The sequence below is a fragment of the Astatotilapia calliptera genome, chromosome 6 (assembly GCF_900246225.1).
Source record: "Astatotilapia calliptera chromosome 6, fAstCal1.2, whole genome shotgun sequence".
Taxonomy (NCBI): Eukaryota; Metazoa; Chordata; class Actinopteri; order Cichliformes; family Cichlidae; genus Astatotilapia; species Astatotilapia calliptera.
Genome location: NC_039307.1, coordinates 12,462,732 through 12,472,988, shown reverse-complemented (window position 1 = coordinate 12,472,988; position 10,257 = coordinate 12,462,732). Strand labels below are relative to the sequence as shown.

General features: G+C 43.7%; 1 protein-coding gene across 1 annotated transcript; it reads left to right on the top strand.

Moving 5' to 3' along the window:
• Positions 1–676: 676 nt before the first annotated feature.
• On the top strand, positions 677–10,257 carry LOC113023910 (sialic acid synthase-like). Its single transcript, XM_026170370.1, has 6 exons — positions 677–928; positions 1,545–1,760; positions 1,839–1,938; positions 8,313–8,467; positions 8,814–9,080; positions 9,206–10,257. The coding sequence occupies exons 1-6, from the start codon at positions 797–799 to the stop codon at positions 9,413–9,415; spliced, it is 1,080 nt and encodes a 359-aa protein (XP_026026155.1). The 5' UTR covers positions 677–796; the 3' UTR covers positions 9,416–10,257.

Here is a 10,257-nt window from a genome sequence, read left to right as displayed (position 1 = left end):
TTGCCTTTAGACAACAATTCTGATGGCAAAAGAGCCAAACGGGACAGACAAACAAACAAACAAACAAACAAACAAACAAACAAACAAACAAACAAACAAACAAACAAAATAACATGTCGGTTAATCTGACACATTTAGCTGCATCTCATATTAGTTTCTTTCAGTGTCCTCTCTCGGCTTTCCAGCTCCACCTTCTCGCTGCTTCTTCCACACCAAACATTTTCTTCAAGGTGCAGCGAAGGTAGGAGAGGGGCCGGTAGCGTTAGGACATTTGATTGGCTAATCCAGTTTCACTAATGAAAATGAACGAATGGGCTGCTGCCATTTCTTGTATGGCTGGTGCGCAGCGGGCACTTCAGGCCGTCCCATCGGCCCAAAAGTGAGTCGGACTCGGCTCACCGGGAAAATGCCCGGTACGTGCCCACTGGGCTAAATTTCATATATATATATACTTTGCTTGTAGCTTTGAGCTTTGGTTGGAAAGCTCAAAGCTTTGATTGGAAAATGTCTATTCAACCACTTGTTTCACGGGAAGTTTATAAATATAAATGTACATATCCATAAATGTGATTTTCCATAGCTATAAATTTGTCGATGCAAATAAAAACAGAACAGAATGGTTGCTTTTATTTTGAAAGAAAATCCGCGATTGCTACGTTGATCCACAAAGGCGGAAGTTGCGGCACATCCTGTTTGTGCATGACGTTAACTGTTCCGGTTATCTACCCGGGTTGACACTTTTTAGTTGTCTTTATTACTTTCACTGGTTGTACTCGCTTTCTTTTCTACCAACAAAATGCCGTTAGAGTTTGAGCTGTGTCCCGGTCGTATGATCGGAGGGAACCATCCGTGTTTCATCATAGCTGAGATTGGACAGAACCACCAGGGAGACATTGAGATCGCAAAGAAAATGATAAAAATGGCAAAGGTAATGTAAAAAAGCAAACACGTATCGGTTTGTCTTTTAGGTATATTTACGCACAGACAATCAAACACACGCACGCACACGATATACCGTCTGTTTCCTGAACTTCATTCATAAGAAAGCAATATGACACGTTCCTCTGCTTCACCCAAGCAAATCATAAACTTTTCGTTTCAGACATGAAATCCTGAAAGCAAAGTTGGATGCTTCATTTAACCAGTTTATGCCATTTAAACGGTGTTTCTGGCATAAGCTGCAAAATATTAAATTACTAGATTTATGAATGGAGTTTGGCTTCTCTTTCTGTGCCTGTCCTATAGCGCCCTCTTGTGCCTGCTGCTTGATTCAAACCAGACGTGAATTGTATTCAATTGTAGTAACATTTGTCTTAAATTCGTTAGCTGTGTTCATGTGCCCATTAAACCTGTTATGAAGGATTTTTATCATGTCCACATCTTTTTAGTACAACACTTACAATTTTTTTTCCCAGAACACTATCAAGTTACAGGTATTTATCAAGTGTGTCTTGTAGGATCTTAAAAGATACGTGAGAGCAACTCAAGAAACTAGTACCATTCAAAAAAAACAAAAATCAAAAATCTTATCCCCACCTCCTCAGGACTGTGGTGCAGACTGTGCCAAATTTCAGAAGAGTGAATTAGAGTTTAAGTTCAACAAGAAAGCCTTGGCCCGCCCATACACCTCCAAACACTCCTGGGGGGAAACCTACGGTGAGCACAAGCGCCATCTGGAGTTCAGCCACGATCAGTACAGGGAACTGCAGAAATATGCAGAAGAGGTGGGGATCTACTTTACTGCATCGGGAATGGATGAGGTAAGGGAGAGTTTTGTTCATAGTATTATGGTACTTTACTCAGTGGAGAAGTTTAACCATAAGCTTTTCTGTCTTCAGATGGCGGTGGAGTTTCTTCACGAGCTTAATGTGCCTTTCTTCAAAGTGGGTTCTGGAGACACCAACAACTTCCCCTATCTAGTTAAAACTGCCAAAAAAGGTGAGAGTGAAATACCATGTGTGGAGAAATGGCTCAAGTTTGAAACTCAATCATCGGCATCAGTGTTCAATATATATATATATATATATATATATATATATATATATATATATATATATATATATATATATATATATATATATATATATATATATAATAGGGGTGCAACGATACAAAATTCACGATTCAGTTCGGTTCGATACTTTGGTGTCACGGTTCGATATTTTTTCGATACAAAAAAATGTTCATGCATTTTTAATTTGTCATTTATTAAAATTATAAATATATATTTTAACTCAAAAGTACAGTTTTTAAATTTAACCCTAACCCTTGTGCGTGTTTTTTATTTTGACAGCGAATGCACACCTGCGGACCACTTATGTGCAGCCCTGGTTATTTAGCTCATCATATTGCAGCCACAGAAATTCTTTTGTCCATGAAACCATAAAGCTGCACTTTCTTTTTGCCTTATAGTCTGATTTATCATAACTTCTCCGTTTTGTGGTAAGCTTTTCTTTGGCTGTCACTTCTTCACCCTGACCTGTTTTATTTGGCTCAGCAGAACTGAAATGCTTTTACACATGCACTCACATAAGCTCAGCGATTCTCTGCGCGATCAACCTCTCACATGTTTAAGCTTGCTGCGGGAGATTTCACTTGTCATGTTTTTTAGATTAGATAGAACTTTATTAATCCCTCGGGTGGGTTCCTCTGGGAAATTCGATTTGCATAGTTTGCATAGTAAGCTAACAATTAATAAGACGATGTCAGAGGAATTGGTGCACAAATTATCATCACTCACAGGTCAGTGCTGTCGCTCTCTATACACAGTTCGCACGATTGCAAAGTGAAAGCAAAAAAAACAAGCACAAATTCAAATGCGACTTCAATATGTCACATATTGACAGTGGCTCACCGATGCCAATGACATAATTACCCAGCTACATTTCTGAAAGAATGCAAAAGCATTGACATATATTTTTCCTTCCTACAATAGCCTGACGGGCAGGGAAGAGATAGATTTTGGTAGCCCGACTGAAAAAATCGCTAGCTCCGGGACGTCGGGCTAGCGATATTGCAAGCCCTGTATCTGATTGAGGAATCACTCATCTTTGGAAAAGAGAGTTTATTACAGAGAAATGGCTCTTTCCAAAATAAAAGCTATACTATACGCTTCTTCTGGGCTATATTCTCAGCAGCATAAGGAGAATCATGTGCTAACAGCTGTCTAAATGACTCGGCTAAAGTTAGTAGCATGCTTGCTTTTTTTTGTCTGCTTCCACTTGTCTTTGCACTAGGATGATGTCGGCGTAAATGTGCACTCATATTCGTTGTGTTCCCACTAGTGCTTTCAGGTTAATCTCGTTGAAATGACCTTAACGCCACAACACGGCAAATCTCCGTTAACGAGCTACCGCCGATCGCTCAGTGCATGGGGCTAGACGGCCAACACGTTAACGAGCTAACTGTGCTAACACACTAGTTCACACCAATGTAATTGAGCATTGCATGGCACATCCAACATACTGTTTTACTTTAGTCCATGACTCGCTTACCTTCAGGGTCATACGTCACATGAAAACCAAAATAATTCCAAACGCCAGATCTGAATGAGGTTCAACTTGCCTGTTGCAAGGAGAGCTTAACTTCTGTCTCGCTAGCTTGCCCTGCGCTCTTCCTTCTGACTATGCTGTCTGTGTTGAGCGCTCAGTGGATCTGCGCTCGACAGTGCAGCCTAGGCGGAGTAGTCGAACACAGATTCACTGAGCGCTCAACACAGACAGCATCGTCAGAAGGAAAATTGATAAAATAAATTACAAATGTTGTATTGTTCGATACATATGCGTACTGAACCGAAAGCACTGTATCGAACGGTTCAATATCGATACGAATATCGTTGCACCCCTAATATATAATATATATATATATATATATATATATATATATATATATATATATATATTATAAAAAAAAAAAAACACCCAGCACGCCCCTGCGGGCGGTTTATCCTTCAAGCTCGGGTCCTCTACCAGAGGCCTGGGAGCTTGAGGGTCCTGCGCAGTATCTTAGCTGTTCCCAGGACTGCGCTCTTCTGGACAGAGATCTCCGATGTTGTTCCCGGGATCTGCTGGAGCCACTCGCCTAGCTTGGGAGTCACCGCACCTAGTGCTCCGATTACCACGGGGACCACCGTTACCTTCACCCTCCACATCCTCTCGAGCTCTTCTCTGAGCCCTTGGTATTTCTCCAGCTTCTCGTGTTCCTTCTTCCTGATATTGCTGTCATTCGGAACCGCTACATCGATCACTACGGCCGTCTTCTTCTGTTTGTCTACCACCACTATGTCCGGTTGGTTAGCCACCACCATTTTGTCCGTCTGTATCTGGAAGTCCCACAGGATCTTAGCTCGGTCATTCTCCACCACCCTTGGGGGCATCTCCCATTTTGACCTCGGGACTTCCAGGTTATACTCCGCACAGATGTTCCTGTACACTATGCCGGCCACTTGGTTATGGCGTTCCATGTATGCCTTGCCTGCTAGCATCTTGCACCCTGCTGTTATGTGCTGGATTGTCTCTGGGGCATCTTTACACAGCCTGCACCTGGGGTCTTGCCTGGTGTGATAGACCCCAGCCTCTATGGATCTTGTGCTCAGAGCTTGTTCTTGTGCTGCCATGATTAGTGCCTCTGTGCTGTCTTTCAGTCCAGCTTTGTCCAGCCACTGGTAGGATTTCTGGATATCAGCCACCTCCTCTATCTGCCGGTGGTACATACCGTGCAGGGGCCTGTCCTTCCATGATGGTTCCTCGTCTCCCTCCTCTTTCTTGGGTTTCTGCTGCCTGAGGTATTCACTGAGCACTCGGTCAGTTGGGGCCATCTTCCCAATGTATTCTTGGATGTTCCTTGTCTCATCCTGGACTGTGGTGCTGACACTCACCAGTCCCCGGCCCCCTTCCTTCCGCTTAGCGTACAGCCTCAGGGTGCTGGACTTGGGGTGAAACCCTCCATGCATGGTAAGGAGCTTTCTTGTCTTTATGTCAGTGGCTTCTATCTCCTCCTTTGGCCAGCCTATTACCCCAGCAGGGTACCTGATCACGGGCAGGGCGTACGTGTTGATGGCCCGGATCTTGTTCTTACCATTCAGCTGACTCCTCAGGACTTGCCTGACCCTCTGCAGGTACTTGGTGGTTGCAGCTTTTCTAGCGGCCTCTTCATGGTTCCCATTCGCCTGCGGGATCCCCAAGTACTTGTAACTGTCCTCTATGTCTGCAATGTTGCCTTCTGGTAGTTCAATCCCCTCAGTTCTGACTACCTTCCCTCTCTTTGTTACCATCCGACTACACTTCTCCAGTCCGAACGACATTCCAATGTCATTGCTGTATAGCCTGGTAGTGTGGATCAGTGAATCGATGTCTCGTTCACTCTTGGCATACAGCTTGATGTCATCCATGTACAGGAGGTGGCTGACAACTGCTCCGTTCCGTAGTCGGTATCCGTAGCCAGTCTTGTTAATGATCTCACTGAGGGGGTTCAGGCCTATGCAGAACAGCAGTGGGGACAGAGCATCTCCTTGGTAGATCCCGCACTTGATGGTGACTTGTGCTATGGGCTTGGAGTTGGCCTCTAGTGTTGTACGCCACATCCCCATTGAGTTCCTGATGAAGGCTCTTAGGGTCCCATTGATCTTGTACAATTCTAGGCATTCCAGTATCCAGCTGTGGGGCATTGAGTCATAGGCCTTCTTGTAATCAATCCAGGCAGTGCACAGGTTGGTCAGTCTGGTCTTGCAGTCTCGGCTGATTGTTCTGTCTACCAGTAGCTGGTGTTTTGCGCCTCTGGTATTCTTGCCAATTCCTTTCTGTGTCCCGCTCATGTATTGACCCATGTGCCTGTTCATCTTAGCCGATATGATGCCTGACAGGAGCTTCCATGTAGTACTGAGGCAGGTTATTGGTCGGTAGTTGGAGGGGACCGGTCCCTTCTTGGGGTCCTTGGGGATCAGGACCGTCCGGCCTTCAGTTAGCCATTCCGGGTGTCTCTCGTTAACTAGCAGCTGGTTCATTTGTGCTGCCAGACGCTCGTGGAGTGCAGTTAGCTTCTTCAGCCAGTAGGCGTGAACCATGTCGGGCCCTGGTGCTGTCCAACTCTTCATACTGGAGACCCTTTCTTGGATATCTGCCACTGTGATGGTTACTGGACCCTGTTCAGGGAGGTCGCTGTGGTCTGCCCTCAGATCCTCTAGCCACTGAGCATTGCCGTTATGGGTTGCATCCTTCTCCCATATGCTCTTCCAGTATTGCTCCGTCTCCAGCCTTGGTGGTGCTGTTCTCTTATTGTTCCCTTGCCACTGAGAGTACACCTTTGCTGGTTCTGTGGAGAACAGCTGGTTTATTCTCCTGCCTTCTATCTCTCTGGTGTACCTCCCCAAGCGGCTGGCCAAGGCTGTGAGTCTTTGCTTGGCAGTTTCCAAGGCCTCAGGTATGGACAGCTTGCTGTATTTCTTAGGCACCTTATTCGTCGCACCTTTCTGCAACTCCGTTAGTTGGCTAACCTCTCTCCGTGCTACTTTGATCTTGCCCTCTAGCCTCCTTCTCCATGGAGGGTACTGGCCCTTGTGGCTGTTCAACTTGTAGCCAAGCATCTCACTGATCACTGCTGCCGTATTGTAGATCAGCTTGTTAGTGTCGGTAATCGTGGTTGTAGGTATTGCCCGTAGTGCTGCATTAACATCATCTAGCAGACCTTCTGAGGGTACTTCACGTAATCTTGGTAACCGGCTACGGGGGATCCAGGTTTCAAGCTTGGCCATGATCCTATTTTTCAGGTCAGTTCCTCTCGCACTCAACGATCCTTCTCCTATCACACTTGGGGCTATGTACCCAATCTCGGGTGGGGGTGATGATATCTCCCCCCTGACCTGGCGTCCTGACTCCTCCTTGCCGTAGCATTTGTGTTGTACCTCGTCAATCTCTAGCTGTGAGAGCAGTCCCTTCTTTCGAATGTTGGAACACTGAGCTACTAGTTGTTTCGCCGTCATTGTGGATGTTGGGTATCGAAGAATCCATAGGTCCCTCATCCTATTCATGTAGCCCCTTCCGCCGGGGTTACTTGCGTAGTAGCATTCCAACAACGCCCTGTTTTCGTCCCTTGCCCACCGATGCCTTCTTGTTCCAGTAGCCCACTTTTCGTCAGGGTGCCCTGGTTCCTCAACACCTGACGCGGACCTTGTTGATCCGGGCGACGTCCGAGCCGGCATGCCTTCATATTTATCTGTCTCGCTCATGTCTGCGGTAGGCTTGCTTAGCATAGGGGGTCTAGCCTTAGGACCCTTACTGGATACAGACGCCCCAGGCAGGAATCGAACTTGCGACCCTCTGCTCCAAAGGCGTGTAGTCTAACCACTACGCTATCCAGCTGACTTAAAGGGACAGTGGCCTTAAACAGAGAGGATGAATTAGGTGTTCACTAAGAATCAGTAGAATTTAAATCAGGATTCTTAAAATTATATATATATATTATATATAATATATATATATATATATATATATATATATATATATATATATATATATATATATATATATATATATATTATATATAATATATATATATAATTTTAAGAATCCTGATTTAAATTCTACTGATTCTTAGTGAACACCTAATTCATCCTCTCTGTTTAAGGCCACTGTCCCTTTAAGTCACATTTCTTCTGGCTCCCCCTTACAAATAAAAGATTTGAGCAGCACCTGATTGAGGCTTCTGTAACCAGAGCCAGAGTTGTATACCTAAGATTATGGTTCTGTGAATAGTTGCTGTTATACAGCAGTAGAATGTTAGGAAAAAACTGTGAAATTGTTCAGCTAAAGTTGTTTAAAACATGAACTTAATGCTCAGAGATTACCTTTGCATATACATACCTCATCATTTAACGCTTTGGTTTTGTTTAATTTGACCATCCATCATTTTAATTAGATGTAGATTAAATAGATAGACTATATTACAGAAATCAAGAAAAAGCACAGGTACACTTTAAAAAGGAAAAAAAGAGAAAACGATAGACAACTCAATACATGCACCATGTAATATATAAAATGTGTCTTAAAGGAAGCATACATTTATAATTTTATAAAATGTGACACAGAATTACAATTTAATATTTAGAATGTAATTTAAACTTTAAATATAGTTGGACCTCGAGGAGTCTGTGTCTGTTTTCATTCTGCATAAATATGGAATACATGAACTCTACACTGTACAAGCAAGGCAGTGTACAATAACTCCAGAGGAATACTGAGGGGTGTCGTAGCGCTTAGCTTACTGCCAGTAACATGAGGTTTCTTATAGTGTTAGTGTTGCTGTCTTTCATTTGCCAGGACGCCCCATGGTGGTGTCCAGCGGGATGCAGTCCATGGAGACGATGCGTCGGGTCTACAAGACGGTCAAGGAGCACAACAAAAACTTTGCCATCCTGCAGTGTACCAGCGCCTATCCTCTGGAAGCTGAAGATGTCAACCTCAGAGTGATTACGGTGAATCTTCTAATTCAAACTGCATGTGGGATTATTTTGAAGGGTGTGTTCCTTTGGGTATGAGCAAAATAATCCAGAGAGTCCAGAATGATCCAGTTTTACAGGTTATGAAGCTTATTTTTTATCCCTCAGCCTGAAAGGCTTGGGGTATTGTTGTCACCCTGCCGTGTGGGCTGTACTTAAAATGACTGGTGATCTGCACAACAGCATTTTTATATCATGTCAATAGCAACTGCCTGTAGCATCTTGTCAAAAAAAACCCCACATGAACATGAGTACATGTTGCAAATTGTAAAATGACTAACTTTTAAGAATAACATGTATGTCACCCATTTGTTGGCTGCAGGAATACCAGAAGGACTTTCCAGATATTCCCATTGGGTATTCAGGCCATGAGTCTGGAGTCAGTATAACAGTGGCGGCTGTGGCTCTGGGAGCAAAGGTTGTTGAGCGCCACATAACCTTGGACAAGACGTGGAAAGGAAGTGACCATGAAGCATCACTTGAGCCCGCTGAACTTGCTGAGCTGGTTCGCTCTATCCGACTGGTGGAGAGGGCACTGGGAAGCGGAATCAAGCGGATGTTACCCTGTGAGAAGCCGTGCCACGACAAGGTCAGAACGCCTTTCTCTAAAAAAAGAATTAATTAAAAATACTCAGCTTTACTGTTTAGCAAGCTTTTCAAGCAAATGTCCAACTTTTTCCTTTAATAATGTTGCTTTGTTTGCTGTTCCTTCAGCTGGGTAAGTCAGTGGTAGCCAAAGTAAAGATCCCCAAAGGAACAGTTCTGACTGAGGACATGTTGACGGTGAAGGTGGCAGAGCCCATGGGCGTTGTAGCTGAGGACATTTTCCAGTTGGTCGGAAAGACCGTCAAAGATGACGTGGAAGAGGACGACAGCATCGTGCCTGAGGTCGTCGATTGTTATGCCAAGAAGGCAAAGTACTGAAAATTGAAGGGAAGACCGAAGTCACTAGAGAAAGTGTAGTTGATTCATTGAAGGTTAGTTCTGAAGGTGCTTAATCTGAAACGTGGATGAGAGTAAGGGTTATTTTTCTTGGTGTTGCTGAAAGGCATGGGTGATCAGTAATTTGTTACATAATTGGACAGTTCATCAGATGGTTTTAATGTTATCACGTGCCCCTGCTTTAGTTCTCTTTAGCCAAAGAGTTTTTACATTTTCTACAAGTGGTCTCACATAATGCACTTTCTGGCAAACACTTTGATCTCAGCATCCGGTTTAAGTCCAACACTTTGAGAGATGGCACAAGAGTTGTTACCGCTAACCTTGCGTTCTTTGTGCTACCGTTTTTGCCTACACTTGAGTGATTATATAAATGTTGAATAGGCACTGCTGTGGCCCCATCATCTCATCCCATAGCAGTGAGGTCACGGAGGCTATTTGCTCTTTGTGTACGACCTCATTGACCAGCTGAGGTTGTCAACTTTTGCCAGAAAGAAGTTGTATTTATATCGTTTCTTCAGAAAGAGGAAAATGAGACTAATGCTGAGAGGGAAGCAAAACTAAATCAGACACCTTACACGTTACACATGCATTTGCCCTTTTACCCATTCTTGATTCATTTATTTTATTAATTTCTTTTGGTGGGGGGGTCATGAATTGAAAATTCCTCATTTTTGTTCCGGCACTTATAACACACTGCACTTCTACTTTTCAGATTAAAAATGTTTGTTTACACCTGTAAATGTCAACATTTTGATATCTGTTGAGGTCTGTAATGTAATGGAAGAATGAAAATTTTTCAAATTAAAATTTTGCCTCAACACTGA